Genomic DNA, 19,893 nt, shown 5'->3' on the forward strand with positions numbered 1-19,893 from the left:
ACAGAACACCGTAACAAAACACTGTAACACAACATGGCAACACAACACCGTAACACAACACTTTAACACAACATCGCAACACAACACCGAAACACAACACTGTAACACAGCATCACAACACGACACCGCAACACAACACCATAACACAGCATCGCAACACAACACTGTAACACAACACCACAACACAACATTGCAGTTCAATGCTGCAACACAACACCGTAACACAACATCGCAACACAACACTGTAACACAACCCCATAACAACACCACAACACAACAACGCAACGCCACTGAACAGTTTCCAGTGTCCACGTCGCCACCAAGTGCCTTAGGTTAGAACAGTGTTACAGATGATATCAAGTTACATGCGAATAACCCGCAAAAGGGTCCTACACACTTGCACATGCGTGCTTGTTCATTATTTTATGTTTTACAGCCCACAGTTGTCATAGTGACCACACACACATACACACACTCACACAGTGTTTCGTTAAAAACGAGGCACTGTACAGTGATGGGAGATAATTAGAGGAGCATTTCAGGGGCTCCTGTACAGGTTGGGTTTGTGTGTTTATGGCAGTGATGTTCACCAGAGCACTCAGCTAATGGAAGTGTCCCAGAGGGCGAGGAGACTGTACGTCACCAAAATTGAATCACCAAAATGTGAGCGCAGATGGGAACAGATGTCCATGCCCAAATACCCCCCCCCCCCCCTTACAACCCCACCCTACCCCAGCCAGGTCAGTACCTGGAAAACAGGCCATGGCAACAGAGGACAGGCCTAAAATATTGACAACCCCTTCCTTTTGGCCAGCCTCCACAGCACAACATGATAAACCGTGGCAGTTTTGAGACAGTTAAATATGGTTTACTGCAGTGACTGTAATCGATTGAACAGGACACACCGGAGATGACCCTGGGCCCATAAAATTAACGAAGCAGTAAAATCTCCCATATTTACTTTTGGTTAGTCTTCTGGGGTGGGGGTCTCATCTAAACCGATCTTGTCTGTGGATGTCAAGTCCCTAAACTCCAAATCCTCTTATGACGCTTCGGAATCTGGCACCTGCAGCCAAACATATTTTGGGCTTGTTTTATCTCCAGTAGCCTGGTGTTAGCATTAGCATGGTAATTATGCGCACGAGGTGATGGTCCATAAGACCCCATAAGAGTGCGTCTGTTGAAAACAGGGAGTAGGAACTGTATTGTGGCGTGTCAGGTAAGGGAGGGGGTGCCCAAGTGCGAAAAATGAATCTAACTTTATTGACTGTTATTGCATCTGTGGACGTAAATTTAAATCGTACCATTTGACGCCAAAAAAGGTGTAACGGAGAGCGAGATTAAAGTCAATATTTGAAATGCCATGAAGATAAACAGGGAACCGCAATGTTCACTCGAAAAGCAGGAAGTGGAACAGTGGCACCTGTATTCATCGGAGGATGCTGTGCCGCGCATCAAGGTTTCAGGAAGTCTGGATTAAAATAAAGTATGCTACATTGTGTGCACGTGCATCTGTTACTTGACATAACTGATTATGGGGGCTTCCAAGCTGAGATAACACACTTTCCTCGTGGTCTAACCCCCCACCACCATCACCGAAAAAAAGAAAGGAACATTTGTCTGGAAATAACAGATTGATGCTCTTAAAAACAGGAATACAGATGGAGAGACGGTGAAAGTTGTAAAAGCAGCTGGGATGAAGGGAGAGGGAGGCAGCGGGCATAGAAATGAAAGATAGACAGACTGTGAGGGACGGAAAAGGGGAGGTAAGGACAGACTGTTCTAGGTACCCAGAAAAGAATGAGATAGCGCAAGCCGGTAAACTTTAACGGTCAAATTCGAATCCAATATTTGGGTAAACACTAAAGCCCTCAGTGGTATTTTGTGCCCTTTTAAAAACGGTTGGCATCGATCCATTAATTGATTCATTTGTTTTGGAGGAGGAGACTGTCAAATTTCCAAGAAGACCGCAGCAACATGTTGACGCATTATACCAGAATCCACACATTAGCTCATTTTTCAGTCATTATTCAATCTCTGGGTAGGATAAAGTTTCTCAGAAAACTTTCCCAAACATGACTTGGAGAACAATGTACCACACAACTGTTAAAATACAGATTATCTGCAAATGCTCGTTCTGTATATTTTGTTATTTTTTTGTGTTTGGTAGGATTATGCTGATTTCCACTGATTTTGAAGAGAGTGCATTGTAAGTTTATTGTGTGTATGGTTGTCTTCTAAATGACCCAACAGAGGAAACCAAAAGTGGGTTTGATGCATAGAGTAGTGTCATGACTTCCTAATGTTCCCTCTAGGATTATCGTGAAAAGAAAATTGTTTCGGAACACATAATGATATGAATTATCCTGCTCAAAATTATACACTTATCATTCATATATTCAAAGAGAGGCGCGGTCTGCGCTCTCGTCCCGTTTGGAAAGCAATATAGGGGCGTGCGCCTGCTGCGCGTATTCAAATTATTGTGGGGTGGGAAGGGGGCGAGATGTTCTGACATCCTCTTAAACCATTGGCTTGCAGACACGAAAGGGTGTGGTTACATGGAGTAGGCGTGCAACAAAACTGAGGAAAGCTACTTCATACGATTCATTCAGAATTGGGCAATAGAAGTGGTGGTTCGGACGTAAGACCGTGCATTCATTGCTTAATTTTCAGTTCGATTGAATATTTCTCCGAGAATCCAAGCGGTTTGCTTGAATGAATTCGTCGTAGTGTCAACAACGTACATTTTTTTGGTTTGGTTTTACTGTACAAGTTTTCGTTTCTCAAATCGACAATGGATTTGGTCTGGTTGGTGTGCTTTGCTGTGAGTGTCGGTGCTTGTTTCGTATCCGCGGAGAGGCACAGCGTGTTTTGGAATAGCTCGAACCCCAAGTAAGTATCCTCTTTTTTTGTACCGTGTGCATTGATCTGATGTTACCATGGTTTTTGAAGCATGCATCGCAATTGCACAACATTGCAGCGTTGGCTTACATTTAAAAACTACGTTATCGTTACTTTGTTTTTGCGCAATGGCATCAGCGATACATGAATATTAATACGGGGATGATTTAGGTTGGGTTTTTTGTCAAAGTTTTCGTTGTGACAGTCAATATAAAAAGATCGGCGTTCTGCGCTGAGCGCTGTTGCTAGCTGGTAAAACGCACTTCTATTTTAACTTCTCTTTCATTGGCCAATGTGCTGCCTACGGGCAAAGTTTACCTCTGTACCTGTGAATCGTTACGCAATTTGCTCACTTGGCCTCCTCATCTGTTTCCTTGTCTCTTATGTATTGCCTAGTTATAGCCGACAACAAACTTGGTGTTACATTTATCGCCGTGGGAAAATACTGTAATAACACTATGCTCGCGTTGTGTGCAGATATTAGGCTGAGTTAAATATGGCTGATGCATCATTTGTCGTTTGTGAGAGCGGTACACTGCCTGAACATAACTAATTCTATAAATACGGTTTAGGGGCAAACTTACTGTATGTAACTGATTGACGGAAACAAATTCCATTCGCATGTCTGAGTGGATAAATCTGTGTTGTATTTTATGCCCTGGGGCTTCCTCAATGAACTGCAGCTAGAACCTGGAATTACATTATTGTGAAGTCTCGATGAGAACAATTCTTTCTGAGGTAGCAGCAGTCTAATTAAATTCGGCGCACGAACGGTAGCGCACACAAATTGAATAGTTAAGATAACAAAATGCGCCGCGGAGACGTGGGCTGATTTTAAGGAGTAGGTTTCTTGGCTGGAAGGAGAAGAAGCAGGGGGGGGAAGCGTTGCGGTGCTGTGCAGGCTACGGCCTTGAGATGTTGAGGCAGCGGGTGTCTGTACCTGCTATGCGCCGGGCGCTATTAACAATGTTGCCGTAGCAAGATAAGACAGTAATACGATCCCCCGTGTTTCGGGCAACAGAATGAGGGAAATGTAGGAAGGAGATAGCGAGTGGAGAAAATGAAAGCGACCCTGACTGTTTAAAGTCATGGATGGCGTGAGTGGAATAGCCAACTGCGAGAGATAAGTCACTCAGTTTTACCAAGGGATTCGGTATTAAAAAGGTACAGATGATGTTTTGACTGGGGAAAAAAAGAGTGGGACTTGGATTTGTAAACAACAGACACGATCTCTGCTTCAAAACTTTCACACCACGCATGAGATAAATTATACCAAATGGAAGTTTTTTTTAACACCCCCCGCCCCCCCTTCGCAAAAACTGAAACAGCAAGGCGACAAATTTACTACGCCCCTCATGCCCTGGTTACATACCCGTGGGCACCGACCCACCCCCCCCCAAAAAAAAAATATTTTCCGCTTATACCTGGAATTTCAGGAAAAGCAACACTATGTATCCAGTGGCAAAAAAACATTTCAGAAGATACAGATAAGCGTTCTGTTTGCAAATAAAGTCGTAATCATTGGTCTTGCTATTTTTTTAAATCGTCTTTCTGCTCCAAATCTCTCTCTAATCCTCCATTCCACAAAAATGAATGATAAGGACCAGTTTGCCTTAATTCTCCTCCTTTACTTTACTTCCCTACTTCCATCTGTCTTTTGCCCCGCAGTTTCACGCTTGATTACTTTCTCCCGTTATCTCCAGCTTCTAATTGAGTTTGATCCCCCCCCCCTCCCCCAAACTCTCTCTCTCACCCCAGTTTGCATACACTGTGGGTCAGTTAATTTGAGATGTAGCCACCACTAATTGATTTCAGGGCATTGATCCCATCGGATTAGGCATAAACTAATTATTTTGTCTGCCGTGAAAAGACTCTTGTTAACAATCTGGGACAGCGCGCTTTGACGTGTGCCGTCGACATGTTTCGGTATCGCGCGTGCCCCCTTTTGTTTTTTTCCGGTGTGTTTCAGAACGAACTCGTCAGCTGGTTAAACTCGCCCAAGGGCATGTTGGCTTTAAGATTCATTCATGCGTGCTGCAGGCGCTCCATGTGTCGATGCGTGGAATAGCGCAGTGATTGACAGGTGTGTTTTCTGCCTCTTGTGTGTGTGCGTGTGCGTATGTGAGGGGAGTTGCCGCGTAGTAGGTCGTGTTACTCAATCACAGCACGTCTCTGACTCAGGCGCACTTTGACGCAAGCTTCCGCGTCTGCATGTAGCGCACGTACAGGAGTGATTGGTCTGAGTGCGGCTCATAGACCTGCATGAACCGTGCGTCCGCGGCTCAGGATTTTGCAATGACTGACTCAGACCTTTGGTAGGTCTCTCTTGCTTCCTTTATCCCTTCTCTTTCCCGGACTGAACATGAGTCGGCCTCTCTATCTCTCTTCCTTTGCCCCCCCCCCCGTTCTGGTCTCCTGTCCAGACTGGATTTGTGGCACAAACATCCATTTCTTCAGAGTTTTTATAACACTCCCCACCTTCACCTTCTCTAAGCCCCCCCCAGTCAGCAGTCCTCTTGTTTTTCACCTGTCCCTCCTTTTCTTTCTCTCTTTATAGTCATTTTATTATGGTGTTTTCCCCACTGCAGGGTGCCATGAAAACTTCTGTCTTGTGCCAATGTACTTCTCTCTTACCTTTTGCCACATCACCACCTCCTCCTACCTTGGGTATTTCCCTCTGCACTGCTACCACGTTTCTTTTTGGCTTATCTGTTCTTCCCTTTTCTTGGCAAAGAACAGGAAGGAGAGGAAAAAAACGTGTGTGGAATTAGATTTTTTTTTTAATCTGACATTTATCATTTTTGGCACAGGTAGCTATTAATCAGTTGCAGTCAGAGGGTTTGGCTCTCTCTCTCTCCCTCTGTCTCCCTCTCTCTCTTTCTCTCTCTCTCTCTCTAAAAGTTGTTTTTTTCAGACTGTCGAAGGAAAAGCGGTAGATCCTGCTTGAACAGATACGTTTCTTCTGGAGAAGTTAGTGCACGATCAGACGTGAAACTTCAGGAGGTCTGTGGATGAGGTTAATAGAGAAACGGGGATTTAAAAACATTTCTACCGCAGCCACGTCCTTCTCCCTCTCCCTCTCCACATCTCTCTCAGCTTTTACTCTTCTCTGCTTAGACCCCGTTTTCCTTCTGTCTGTCTTCAGCCATTTTCTTGTAGTAGACCACCGCCCCTTTCCCAGATGCTCTAATCTTGGCCTATAATCTCAGTATGTGAAATTGAGTTGAAGCAAATGCACACAGATTATGACTGAATGTAATCTGCTCCAGGAGTCCCGGCGATGGCGGTCTTGTCGTATGCCCGTTTGCGCGTCCCAGCTGTGGCGTTAAGCAGCGTTTTATTTAACGGAGATCGTAATCTCGCTGGAGCTTTGCAGTTGTTTTCTGAGCAGGCTTTCTGTAGGTAATCCCTGGAGTTCTCACAGGGCCAATGTGGAGCATTCAAAACTGTAAACAGTACGGAAAGCGGAGAATTAGGGCAGAGGTCTCCACCTAGGTGTGTGTGTGTGTGTGTGTGTGTGTGGGTGCGTGTGTGTGGGCGCGTGTGTTTGTGTTCTGGTTGGAGCGTAAGCTTCCTGGCCATCTCGTTTCCCGGGAAAGCTTCACATCCTGTCGGGGCGATAAACAATGCCTTTCACACACTCGCACACACGCACACACACACAAGCACACACTGTTGTGTCTTTAGCTAAGTGCTCCTTCTAATGTGGGCAGTTCCCAGAACTTTGGTTAAAATGGCCTTCAGTGGATTAATAAAAATCAACATGGCCCAAACCCAATTGAGACTACAGTCAAGAGCTCAGCATAGCTGTCCTCCCCCATCAACCCCCCCCCCCCCAAATAAAAATAACTCATAATTCTCTCTCCTAGTTTACCCTGAACAACCCCTCACCTGTTTCTCTCCGACTCCTTATCTGAACCCCAGACTTCCTCCTCTTCCTCCTCCTCCTCTTCCTCACTGCTTAACATCACACTTTCTCGCAAATCGCCCCCTGGGGGAAGGCAAAAGTCATGTGGTGTTCAAAACCATGAGTATTATTCCGGTCGCTTGTTATTGTCCTTTTTTTTGTGATGACATTGTTCTTTGTTTTTTCATCTTTTTGTGTGTTTCTTTAGCCTTTCTGTAATGGCAATGTGAAATTATCCAGGCGACGGTGTGTCCCGTCTGAGTGTTTCAGTAGTGTAAATATATATAATTTTTTTGATCTCTTGGTTCTGAATTGATGGTCTTCAGTTAACTTCTGTTTCCCAGTCTCAACTCGAACATTATTATCTTGCTGTGTTTGTAAAGTTTGTCAGCGCCCCCTAGAGGACAGTTCCAGTCCGGTCTGAATTCACTGCGCTACTGTGCCATTTATGAGCAACTGTTCAAGGAGCTGACATTGGATTCTTGTTAAATGGATAAACGGCACTTAGCATTTATCCACTGCATGCCAAGTCACTATAAAACATATTATCCTTGGACAAGAAAAAGAGAACAAACAACCTAGTGACATATACTGTTTATAATGGAGCGTGCACCAGATTGATTTACTTATTTACTTGCTTTTCGGATGGGGGCGGGCTGTGAGAACAGGCGAAATACAACACAATACATTGTGTTCCTGGTGACCTAGTACTTTAATTCCCTGGAAATGCGCTGGTCCTCTGATTACTGTGCAGCACAGTTTGGTCTCCAGTGAAATGGCTGGTAATGTATTCCGTCAGCACGTTGCTTTGTAGTCTCTCCTTGCTACGCAATACAGATGAGAAAGAAACCAGCAGAGGAAATTGGATTAACTTTGATTGCATTGTTTTCTTGGGCTGCCCGCAAATGTTTTTTTTTCTTTCTTCTTTTTTTTGTTAGTCTCTGTGATTGCGAGTTCGTTTGCTGCAGCTGGTAACGCAGAGAGAAACGCGGACTTTTTCAGCTGGCCTTTGGGGATGTATCGGAGTTTAGAGGCGCGGCTGCATTTAGGAGTACGTGCAGATACTGCGATTTCGGTCGCCAGGGTGAAAGTGTTTATAAAACGGAGCTATGGAAGAAAGATTTTAAAATGTTACGTTTTGGAAAATAAATAAATAAATAAATAAATAACGACCCGAGAGAACACGCCGCCCTTTTCGGCCCCGCAGAGGTGATTCGTCTCATTTAGCCGAGTGGCTATTATGACGAACGGCGTGACTGAGCGCGCGCGCGGGTGCCGTTGGGGGGAGGGGGGGAGTCGCATTTTTGCAATGCCTCTGGCGTGGTGACGGTGGGGGAGGGGAGAGCAGAGAGGAGGAGAGAACAGACTGAAAGAGTGTTGAAAGATGTACAGACAGAGGGAGGGGACAGACTGACAGAGAGAGATCAATGGACAGAGAGGGGAGGGCAATGAACCCTACCTCAAATCGTGAGAATTAAGAGGTGCTCAAAGCAAGCTTGTGTGTGTGTGTTTATACATGCGTATTTTAAAAATGCTGTTCCTTGTTTTGTTATATTCTTGCTTGTTCATAATGCAGGCCCTGTGTCTCCTCTCTTACTCTAATAGCCAAGTCCTTTCTTCCTCTCTCCCACACACCGAGTCTATTTGTATTTGTTATTGTTTAACACTAATACAGTGTAATGCACCCTTTTGTTGAACACCCCCTTCCCTCCAGCCCTTTCCCACCTTCTTTCTCTTTCTCTCTCCCCCTCTCTCTCATGCTCTCACTCTCTCTATTGGGCTGTTTCTTTCTCTCTCTCTCTCTCTCTCTCTCTCTCTCTCTCCTCCCTCCCTTGTGTGCCCCCTATGATGCCTTTAAACCTGCACATTAGCCAGGGTCTGGTGCCGATGAATAGCGCTGAGAGAGCCCACAGCTCTGAGTGATAATCCCAGTTAGCAGCATTCGATTAGAAAACCCCCCTCCCCCCCCCCGACCCCCCTTATACACCCCTGCCCCCCCCCATCCTGGTTCCCCTTAACATTCCGATGCACTCATCCATAGAGGCACCGCTCTCTGGCAGCGCACCTCTTGGGAGAAAGTGACAAAGAGCCGGCACATTAAAAACAGAAATGAACATTTGAAGACGCGGGGGTAATTGAAACGGCGGTGAAAAGCATTAGCGAGGAACCCGGCGTTTAATTGGCCTGATTGGTGCGACAGCGCATAATTGAGTTAGCGCTCCCAAACGTGATTAGCTTTTTTGTATGCGGATAGGCAGGTCCCATTAGCTCACCTTGTGAAAAGGCTTTTTGTGTGAGTCTAAGTGTGTGTGTGTGTGTGAGAGTGAGGGTGTGTGTGTGAGAGAGAGAGAGAGCAAGAGTGTGAGACCCCTTAGGTAGGACAGCTGTGTATTTTAGATGCAGTAGGAGATTGTGTTTGCTGCGGCCATGTTGAGGTTGTGTGTGTGTGTGTGTGCACATGTGTGTGTGTGTGTGTGTGTGTGCAGGTGTGTTTTAAGATCCTCCTGTCCTGAATCAAATCCCCCCCCCTCCCCCCTCCCCACCAAAGAACCCTCCCTGACAGGCGTAGCATTCCACAGACAGGGAGCAGAGAGGAGAGATTTGGGGTGGGGGAGTCTGGGGGGGGGGTAGAGACGACACGGTGCTGAACTCAACAGGTCTGGTGCGAGAAGGGCTGGCTCGACCCCCCCCGGCAGTGCGAGCGTCTGGGTTCGGCGCTAGCTCGGCTAGCGCCATGCTAACTTCGCCCGCCGCCGCGGCCTCTAGCGCTCGCTAGCTAAACGCCGCGTCGACGCCGATGAGAAGGCCCTACGGAGAACGGCGCTGGAGATGGAGGGAGCGAAGGAGAGCGGAGGGGGGTGTGAAAGGAAAGAGGGAGGCGGGGGGAGAGAGAGAAAAGAGAAAGAGAGAGAGAGAGAGAGGGGAGGGGGAGAGAAAGAGAGGTTCAGAGGGAGATGGAGAAAGGCCGGTCAGAAAGGAAGGCAGAGTTGGCCGAACTGAAAGGAGAGGGACGTAGCGAGCTAGGGGGTTGTTCAGAAAGGGGGGGGGGGGCCGACGTCGCCCCCTCTTTTTTTTGTCCCGGCTTCAATCGAGCCCGGTTCAAACGCGTTCCAGTCGGCTGGATACCCAGAGGCCCCTTTTTTTGCGGGCCGGGGGGGCAGCGGCGGACAAAGGCGGCGGGGGCCTGATTAATCACCCCGATGCGTGTGAACTCATCCCGGCTAATTGGAGAACGAGGCCGTCCGCGGCGGGGGGGGGGGCGAGCGGGACAGCCGCGCTAAATCACGCCATTGATGGCGAACCGCGGCGGCGCACGCTTCTGTTCGCGCTGTCAGTGACGAATCCCGCTACTCTGCCGATTCACAGAACCCCCCCCCCCCCGCCCCACCCCAACCCGCCGCCCCCCTCCCTCTCCCTCCTTCCCAACGCCCAGCCTTGGGGGGGCCGGGGTGGGGTTGCTTTAATTACCCCCCTCTGGGGTAGGTTTAATACGTCTTTGTGTTTAATTATACCCTTGCCCTAGCCTCCAACCCAATCCCCTACTGAGGAGCACATTGGAAACATGCAACAAACAGCTTTTAATCAGGGTTCAGAGATCAGAGAGAGAGGGAGGGAGAGGGAGGGAGAGAGAGAGCTGTTCCTGTGTGTCAGAGAGAGAGAGCTGTTTCTGTGTGTTAGAGAGAGAGAGCGAGAACTGTTTCTGTGTGTTTGAGAGAGAGAGCTGTTTCTGTGTATTTGGGTGAGAGAGATGTTTCTGTGTGTTTGAGAGAGAGAGAGAGAGAGGGAGGGAGGGAGAGAGACAGCGAGAGAGAACTGTTTTGTGTGTTTGAGAGAGAGAGAGAGAGAGAGTTGTTTCTGTGTGTTTGACCGAGAGGGAGAGAGCCATTTCTGTGTGTTTGGGGGAGAGCGAGAGAGCTGTTCCTGTGTGTTTGAGGGAGAGAGAGAGAGAGAGCCATTTCTGTGTGTTTGGGGGAGAGCGAGAGAGCTGTTCCTGTGTGTTTGACCGAGAGAGAGAGAGCCATTTCTGTGTGTTTGGGGGAGAGAGAGAGAGAGAGCCATTTCTGTGTGTTTGGGGGAGAGAGAGAGAGAGCCATTTCTTTGTGTTTGTTTGGCCGCTCCATCAAACGAGGGGAACGGCACCGGGGGCCAAAGCGGTGCCGTCTCACCGTATCGAAAATCGCAGGAACAAGGGAATTATGGGAGAGGCACACCTCATTTAAAACTACTTGCACAGCTCCTCCTTTCACGAATCGCTATTTCTGTAGAAGCCTCATTGTCGTCGTTATTAGCCTGTAGGCCTGGCAGGTTATTCGATCAAGCTTTTCGATTGGAGCAGAGGGGGGGGGGCGGGGCCATGGCGATCTTTTGAGCTCCAGTCGCTGCTGTTTTGACGGGGGGCTGATAATAAAATGGGGGGGACGGAGGGTGGTGAGGGTAGGGGGTAGGTTTTTGGAGCCAGATTGTCTGTCCTTAACCAGGGGTCCCATCAACAAAAAACACAAGCTAACGAGGGAGACCCCCGGTCCCCTCTCTTTGATGGTTGGTCACACACATGTGGATCTCCTCACCCGCACACCCCTCACCCGCACACCCCTGCATGTGTCCCATGCGGCATTTATTAGCGTGGAGAGGGAGGGAAGCAGGAACGCTTCAAATGCGCCGTCTGGCTCCCGGGAAGAAAAAAAAAAAACCAAAAAGAATTACGGAGGAAATCATATTGGAGAAATTTGTCATTTAGTTCCCCGGGAAAGGGAAGGGAAATCCAATAGGTCAGAAGAGGGAAGAAATGTGATGCTTGCGCTTTGAGAAGCACTAACCACTGAGCAAAAGCCACTACAAAAAAGCGCTGAAAAGTATAGAGAGAGTCTGTGTGCATGTGCGAGAGAGAGAATGCGTCTGAGTGTGTGTGTGTGTGTGTGTGTGTGTGTGAGAGAGAGAGAGAGGAAGTGTGTGTGCATGGTGTGAGAGTGTGTGTGTCTGTGTGTATGTGGGGTGTGTGTGTTTGACAGATTTGCATGGTTTTTTTCAAGTGCTTTAAAAGTGGGGCTGAAGGAGAAGCAGACGGGCGTGTGAAACACGATACCCTTGTGGGGTCAAACCCGGCGCTACCGTTCTGCTCCTGGGTGTGGGGTGTGCTCGCGGGGAGGCCCGTCTGTGGCCCCGCGACCAGCGGGATCGGTCTGACGCGCCGGGGATCCCCACGTCTGACTGCTCCCTGTGTGTGACTGCTCTCTGTGTGTGACTGCTCTCTGTGTGTGACTGATCCCTGTGTGTGACTGCTCTGTGTGTGTGACTGATCCCTGTGTGTGACTGCTCCCTGTGTGTGACTGCTCTCTTTGTGTGACTGATCCCTGTGTGTCACTGCTCTCTGTGTGTGACTGCTCCTCGTGTCTTTCTGCTCCCTGTGTCTGACTGCTCCCTGTGTCTGACTGTTCTCTGTGTCTGACTGCTCCCTGTGTCTGACTGCTCTCTGTGTTTGACTGCTCTCTGTGTGTGACTGCTCCCTGTGTCTGACTGCTCCCTGTGTTTGACTGCTCCATGTGTCTGACTGCTCCCTGTGTGTGACTGGTCCCCACATCTTACTGCTCCTTGTGTGTGACTGCTCTGTGTGTGACTGCTCCTCGTGTCTGACTGCCCCCCACGTCTAAATTCGAGCGGCAAACGGCGGAGGGGAGGTTGATAACGCGGCCGACTGGAAATGAACACAAAAAAAAACGCAAAATTCTGAGGGAAGGAAGACTGGAATAACATTGTAAAAAAAAAAAAAGTGGAGATAAAGAGAGAGGGAGGAGAGAAGGAGAGAGGGAGACGGTCTGACCGGCTCTGCTCCTTCGCTTTGTCTGTAACCGGGAGGGCGGCGTGTCCGGAGGACAGATGGAGACGGGCGGGGGTGGGGGGGGGGGGTGGTGGTAGAAGGCGCAAATTGTGTGGTTTTCGTCCCGTTCCAGTAAATACGTTTGGAGGGGTGTGTTGCTCTTACCTCTACACATATTTTAATGCTTTCTCGGGGCAGATAAGTTCACTACCCCCTCCCCTAACAGACACACACACGCCCAACACACATACACACACGCCCAACACACACACACACACAATACACACACAGATACACACATGCACACACAGACTCACACACACACATACACACACACACACACACACACACACATACACACACGCACGCACACACACACACACACACACAATACACACACACACACACACACACACACACACACACACACATACACACACGCCCAACACACACACACACACACACGCACACTCACACATACACACACAGAGTCTGGAAGCAGCCGTTTGGATTGCGACCCTCGTGCTTGCGTACTCATTGTATTTGTCAACAGAGCCGCCGGGTTTGCAGAAACCAGTATTGATTTTAACGTGAGGGCAGTCCGCAGTGACCACTGAAACCTCCTCGCTTTGGTCCATACTAATCTGACCTTGCTTTCACAGCCACAGTGAAAAATCTGCGATCGGGGTTAAATGTAATGAGGAAAAAACTGATGACAACAATTCCATATATACAGTGCATGCATATGGTATCCTCAATGCAATATACATGAAATTCCTGCTTTAGAGCAATAATAACAGTGTAGCTGTGTTTATTACTAGTTTTGTTCCTGTTATGGTTTTTTGTAGGAATTATTTGTATTATTTGTATTACATCTAACCTCCCCACCCCCCCTCTCTCTCCAGGTTTCTCTTGGACGAGTACGCGGTGGAGGTGCAGCTGAACGACTACCTGGACATCGTGTGCCCGCACTACCCGCTTGGGGAGGTGCCTTCCCAGGAGGCCGAGCGCTACGTGCTGTACATGGTGGAGCGGGAGGACTACGAGGCGTGCCGGCCGCAGTCCTACGAGCAGCTGCGCTGGGAGTGCTCGCACCCCTTCGCCGCCCACGCCCCCGAGAAGTTCTCCGAGAAGTTCCAGCGCTTCACCCCCTTCACGCTGGGCAAGGAGTTCCGCCGGGGCGAGAGCTACTACTACATCTGTGAGTGTCCTCGCCGCCCCCTACTGGCCACCCGAGGCGTTGTTTTTGCTTTAGCGTTAGCTTCAGCATACGGTGCCCACCCTGCCTGGTCTAGAGAGGCTTAGCTTTAGTGTTAGCATTATCTTTATCTCATGGTGTCTGCCCTGCCAGCTCTAAAGGGCATTTGCTTCAGTGTTAGCATTAGCTTTAGTGCAAAGTGTTCACCCCGCCTGCTCTAGAGAGGCTTAGCATTAGCTTTGTCACGGGGCCCGCCCTGCCTGCTCTAGAGAGGCTTAGCATTAGTGTTAGCTTTAGCGTTAGCTTTAGTTCACGGTGCCCGCCTCGCCTGCTCTAGAGAGCGGAGACCGCGCTGCGGCGCCCTGGTGATTCATTTGGGCTCGGGCGAGCGGACGGGAAACGCTCTTCCTCTCCGGCTCCCTCTGCCCGTCGGACTCGGGCGGTGATTAAAGCGCAGAGAATCGCCGGCGGTCAATGTCAAAGATAAAGGCCGCCTAGAGACTGAGAAACAAAAAACAAAAAAACTCTGATAGGCTGGGAAACCGTTGGGTCAGGCTTTCCCGAATGTGGAAACTGTGCAACACCGCACGCTTAATGCACCCAAACGTCCAAGCAAACCGTTTCCCTGGGACTCATTTCTGTTTTTCCAGGGAAGCATTTTTCAAGCTTTCACACCACGAAGATATTAAATAACATTAGCGGTAAACTAATGAAAGTTTCCCCAGGAAATGCCCAGGGTGCACTTCTAAAGATTGCGGGGGTGGCTGCGTTGAACGTGTTAAATGAGCCTCGTTTATTCTCGATAAATCGGGTTTGTAATTAATCCCCTTTCCCGCTCCTTTCTCCAACAGCCAAGCCTGTCCACCATCTTGGGAAAGAGTGTCTGAGACTGCGTGTGGACGTCGTGGACTCGAGCGGTAAGATTTAAAGATTTATTTTTTTAATTTTTAATCTTTAAGGAGGAGCAGCCCCTGTTTCTCCTCTTTGCGGTGGATTCATTGTGTCCTCCTCTCTGTGTCCCAGGTTCCCAGGAGACCAAAACAGGAGGAGGGGCAGGAGGAGGTGTGCATAATCCATCCAACAGACCTCCTGCAGGTATGCCTCCCACCGCCTCCTACTGTGTCTGACTTTGCTGAATGGACGAGATGCTGGCGCTGCAAAATGATAATTTTGTCTGTTATCAATAATAATAATAATAATAATAATGAAGTTACATTTGTTTGTATAGCAGTTTTTACAGAGACCCTGTCAGAAATGCACTATATGTGAAAACAGGAACATGAAGTGTAGGAAAGATTGAGACCACCAAAGCCTGAGACTACCAACCCCCCTTCCCCCCCCCAAAAAAAAAAACATTCCCAGTGGGAAAGAGAAACAGTCAAACTGTCATGTGGGGGAAAAATGGTCATGTGGGGAGAAATCTCACTTTGCTACTTGGACCAATATAATAATAATAATAATAATAATAATAAATCACTCATTCCTTTTTTAATGCCCTATTCAGTATTGCCCTCTGAATGTACTCTTCTGTGGAATAAGCTCCCCGTTGTTGTGCCGAATCGACCTTGCTCCAGGCACACATTCTGAGCCGGTTTGAACTGAACCCTGGCCAGCGTCCGCGGCACACATCCGCTCCGCGTTAATGATTCTCCGCTGGCCTGGCCCGCGTGGCGGCGAGCCTTCCGGGGGCGGAGCGACCTTTCTGGCCGTGCCGTCGCCACACGGGGGCTGAGTCATCCTTACGCCCCACACTGGAGCGCTGCCTCCCACGCAGCTAGGCGTGCTGCCATCTAGCGGCTAATCGTGCTGCCGTCCAGTGGCTAATCGTGCTGCCGTCCAGCGGCTAATCGTGCTACCGCCCAGTGGCTAATCGTGCTGCCGTCCAGCGGCTAAGCGTGCTGCCGCCCAGCGGCTGATCGCGCTGCCGCCCAGCGGCCGATCGTGCTGCCGCCCAGCGGCTAATCGTGCTGCCGTCCAGCGGCTAATCGTGCTGCCGTCCAGCGGCTAATCGTGCTGCCACCCAGCGGCTAATAGTGCTACCACCCAGCCGTTCCACTGGAGTGCATTTTTAAAAAACATTCCCAGCCCCGGCTCTCTCTCTCTCTCAGCCTGCCACTTCATCGGCCCCTGGTTTCTGGCACAAAATGGCCACCGTGCGTCACCCAGGTGGGCGCTACACATTGGTGGTGGTTGAGGCGAGTCTCCCCCTCATCACAGTGAAACTCTTTGAGTGTGAGAAAAGCGCTATATAGGTATTATTATTAATAATAATATTATTATTATTATTATTATTATTATTATTATTATTCAGTTTCAGCTGAGGAAACCCGTAGTGTTTTACTGTGCACTGCACTGTGGCTGCACAGGGCCTCTGTGCTGTTGCCGTGCACAGGCCGGGTCCTCCTGCCTAGCTGTGTTTGCTGTGCTGTGCTGTGTGGCGGGCCTGCCTGCGTTCGCCTCAAACCCACAAGCTCCATATTTCCTTCCCTTTATCTCTTCTTTGTCCGACTTAATTCTTTCCCTCGCTTTCTGCCTCATCCCGTGCATTAAGGGTTAATCTCTCAACGACGTGTAGGTGTTCCTTCCTGAAAGTAAGCTTTTAATGCAACCTGCCCTCTGACTCATTTCTCTCTTTTCTCTCCGCTTCCCTCTTCTCCTCCTTCCACAGACGATCCTGTTGTGATCTTGCCGGATGTCCAGAGGAGCGTAGGGAGTTCCGGAGTGAAGGCCACGTCCGTCTCTCTCTGCCTGACACTGATCCCAGTCTTAATATCCTGGCTATTGCACTGAAGAACTACAATACCCATAAGCCCCCCACGAAGGGGAATCAAAATGGACTACTCTACGTGGGGACCCAGGGACACAAAGACAGTTCTCAAAGCCCAATGCTGGTCGTTGGAAGAGGGAAAAAAAAACTTTATTGTGCTGATGCGGACGGACGCTGTCGCCGTAGCGAGTGATGAGTGCTGTGGAGTGTTTGTGTGCGAGGGAATGAGAAAAAAGTGTTTTACGAGGACGTCAGTATTTTCTGGGGGGATTCTTCCCGGCCATTTTGTTTTGTGAAAGACAGAAAAATGCAAGCGATAATGAAGAAGAAAACCTAAAAAAAAACTGGACAATCGCAAGAGTACAGACTGAGAACAATCAAGTCGGAGGCAGTGAGAGAAGGGCTGCTTGCATAAGTAATGACAATTTTGTGTAAAAGACCTGTAAAGTTCATGGTCCTCTCTAACCCGCTGAGCCAAAGAAAACAGTAATCATCTCACCCGTGTGTTTTGTAATATAGTTTTGTAATGCGATATACTGTATATTATGTGTGTATGTACAAACTGACATTCACTCTGCATTTTTCCTGTTTAAATGTAGCATTCAGTCGAGGGGTGTTTTTCCAAAAGTGCTCCTTGTACTAACAGAAAAGAGAACGCTAACAGTACTAGAGTCAGTGCAGTCCAGTAGCAACAGTGCATGAATCTCAGAGACCGACAGACAGTGCGGCAGTGCACTTTACACAGACACGCATCTTACACAGCACAGAACCGACTGTATTGCAACAGGCACAGTGCAGTACGGACCGTTTTTCTTAAGCTAATTTATGAAGTTCGCACAAGAGCAGTTTCTTTTTTTAAAAATGTTTTTGTTTCCCCTTTGTTTTTTTTATTTTATACAAGCAAAAAGAAACGAGCAAAAAGAAATGTTTACCCTGTGAAAGGTGACAGGTTTTTTTTTTTTTTTGAGGAAAGGTGCGTGAGTGTTTGTGATCAAAAAACAAAATGACCTCTGCCAAAAAAAAAAAAGAAATGAAAAACAATTCTTGAGAAATTTGAGCGACCTCCACGACGCTAGCAGACGGAACTCTCCGGAAGGTAAACGCGACCTCCGACGCGCTTACCGGAACGGAAACGCGCGGCTGCACGGGCGGTGTTGATGCGCGGCGCAGTCTGAACCCCGATGCCGCCGATCTGCCCTAAATAACGCAGACAGCTGCGCAGACAACTGCGCAAACACGCGTCTGCGGTTTAAAGGCCGAGGGGGGGTGGGGGGCGGGGGCCGGGGGGGAGGGGCTGTCGCTTGATTGACACACACAGGAGGGTCCGAGTCATTTTGAGTCGCCACGTGTTGCTTTCTCAGATTTTGTGTCGCCTACTTTGTACATGTGTATGTAAAATGTATTATATGTATATAGGAGATTATATATATATATTAAAAAAACTTTCATAAATACAGTAATGTGAAGCTCTGAAAATAAATATTTTTTCGAAAATTAGATGTCTTTGGCTGATCACCTCCAATGTCACGGCTTGTTGCACAAATGTTTTTAAAAAATCTTTGTTCTGTTGTTTGTTTGAATCTCTGACAATGTTTCCACCTCTTCGTCTAGTCCTGCATTCTCTGCTTATTTCAAGTTCTCTCACACCTGTTCCTGTTCTCTCTCTCTCTCTCTCTCTCTCTCTCTCTCTATCTCCCTGTGCCAATTAATTTAATTATCAAATATACACTAAACAGGCTGGTGTGGAAAATAGTCTTGCTAACACATATAATTCAGTTGACCGACTCAAACGTGGGTCATTGCAGTACCTGACGCTAATTAAATAACACCATGAAAAGAGATGATGAATAAATCGTATTAGCGAAACCTAACAATAGTCACAAATAAACTTTGTATAATTAGTACGGTTCTGGAGCATGAAATTAGCTTTGTTCAAGCTCGGCAAAAACACACGGAGGATTTGCACAACAATAACGAGAGAACGAGCGTCGCCGGCGAAAACAGAGAACGGCCGATTACCGGAAAATTGCAATCATGCGCCACATCCATCCTAATTAATGCTTATAAAAAAACAAATTATCGCTTCCGAGCAAAGCTTACATTTTTTTAATTAAAAAAAGCTTCCTGTTGCAGACGTGTAGACCAACAAACACATGCAGCTGCGTTGTGCAAGAGAAGGAAAGGCTGTACAGTGGATCATCTCAGAAATATGAATGCGTCAGCTCTGTATAAGACGTGGACGCGGTTGGGATGCCAGGGCAACGGAGTGTGTGACTGTTAGAACCTGCGGGTGTCTTTGTGGGCGGGGCATAGTGAATGGCATGCTACCATGTCAACACCCCCCGCCCCGCAGACCTGTTTATCTTCTCTCCCTCTGCAGAGATAATTTTTGGCCCAAACTGGACAGACACACACGGACACACACTCACACATCCAGGTACACCCGCACAGCGTGAATGACTGAATTAAAAAAATAATAATTCTTGGGAAACCTCCAGCCCCCACCCACCCCTCCCTACAATCCCGCATTCATTACAGTCTTTAAGGCAGAAAATGGGTCAGCTTTCAAGTGCTTTTCCTCTCTCCTTTACATTTGTCTGTTTGTTACATACACACACACACACACACACACAGACACTCACACACACACAGACACGCACACACACACACAGACACTCACACACACACACAGACACACACACACGCACACACACCCGCACACACACACAGAAACACACACGCACACACACTCAGAAACACACACGCACACGCACACACACAGACACACAGACACTCACACACACACACACACTCAGAAACACACACACACACACGCACAGACACTCACACACACACTCAGAAACACACACACACACACACAGACACTCACACACACACTCAGAAACACACACACACACACACAGACACACACACAGAAACACACACGCACACTCACACACATGCAAACACACACACACACAGACACACACGCACGCACACACACCTACAGACACACACACCCACTCCTACACACACACAGACACTCACACACACACAGGTACGCACACACACACACAGTAAGGTTCCTTTCATTTGCGTGGCCCAGTTAAGCAGGCAGCAGTCAGGTCCGTCGCTATGGCGTACAGCTGTGCTTCCCGCGCAGGGGCGTCGCCCTGGAAACACTATGGGCTGTCCCGAGACACGCTTAAACAGAAGAGCACGGCCTCGCTACGTTAGTAAAGCAGGAACTAACCAAAAAATAAAAGAAAAGAGTAGAGCAGGCAAACAGGTCAGAGGAATGTCTG

The 19,893-nt window shown here is 48.3% G+C and overlaps 1 protein-coding gene across 1 annotated transcript; it reads left to right on the forward strand.

Annotated features, from left to right (window-relative positions):
- The first annotated feature begins 2,614 nt into the window (after positions 1-2,614).
- LOC135261900 (ephrin-A1-like) lies at positions 2,615-18,085 on the forward strand. The gene is made up of 5 exons (XM_064348584.1): positions 2,615-2,892; positions 13,529-13,824; positions 14,673-14,738; positions 14,845-14,916; positions 16,490-18,085. The coding sequence occupies exons 1-5, from the start codon at positions 2,795-2,797 to the stop codon at positions 16,609-16,611; spliced, it is 654 nt and encodes a 217-aa protein (XP_064204654.1). The 5' UTR covers positions 2,615-2,794; the 3' UTR covers positions 16,612-18,085.
- The last annotated feature ends 1,808 nt before the right edge of the window (positions 18,086-19,893 follow it).

This window comes from Anguilla rostrata, chromosome 8, assembly GCF_018555375.3.
Source record: "Anguilla rostrata isolate EN2019 chromosome 8, ASM1855537v3, whole genome shotgun sequence".
NCBI lineage: Eukaryota > Metazoa > Chordata > Actinopteri > Anguilliformes > Anguillidae > Anguilla > Anguilla rostrata.

Bases quoted from the DNA above. Each gene is read 5' to 3' on its own strand.
- LOC135261900 (XM_064348584.1), top strand. From the start codon at position 2,795: ATGGATTTGGTCTGGTTGGTGTGCTTTGCTGTGAGTGTCGGTGCTTGT. The intron at 13,825-14,672 runs GTGAGTGTCCTC...TTTCTCCAACAG, and splicing joins CGAGAGCTACTACTACATCT to CCAAGCCTGTCCACCATCTT. The intron at 14,739-14,844 runs GTAAGATTTAAA...TCTGTGTCCCAG, and splicing joins GGACGTCGTGGACTCGAGCG to GTTCCCAGGAGACCAAAACA.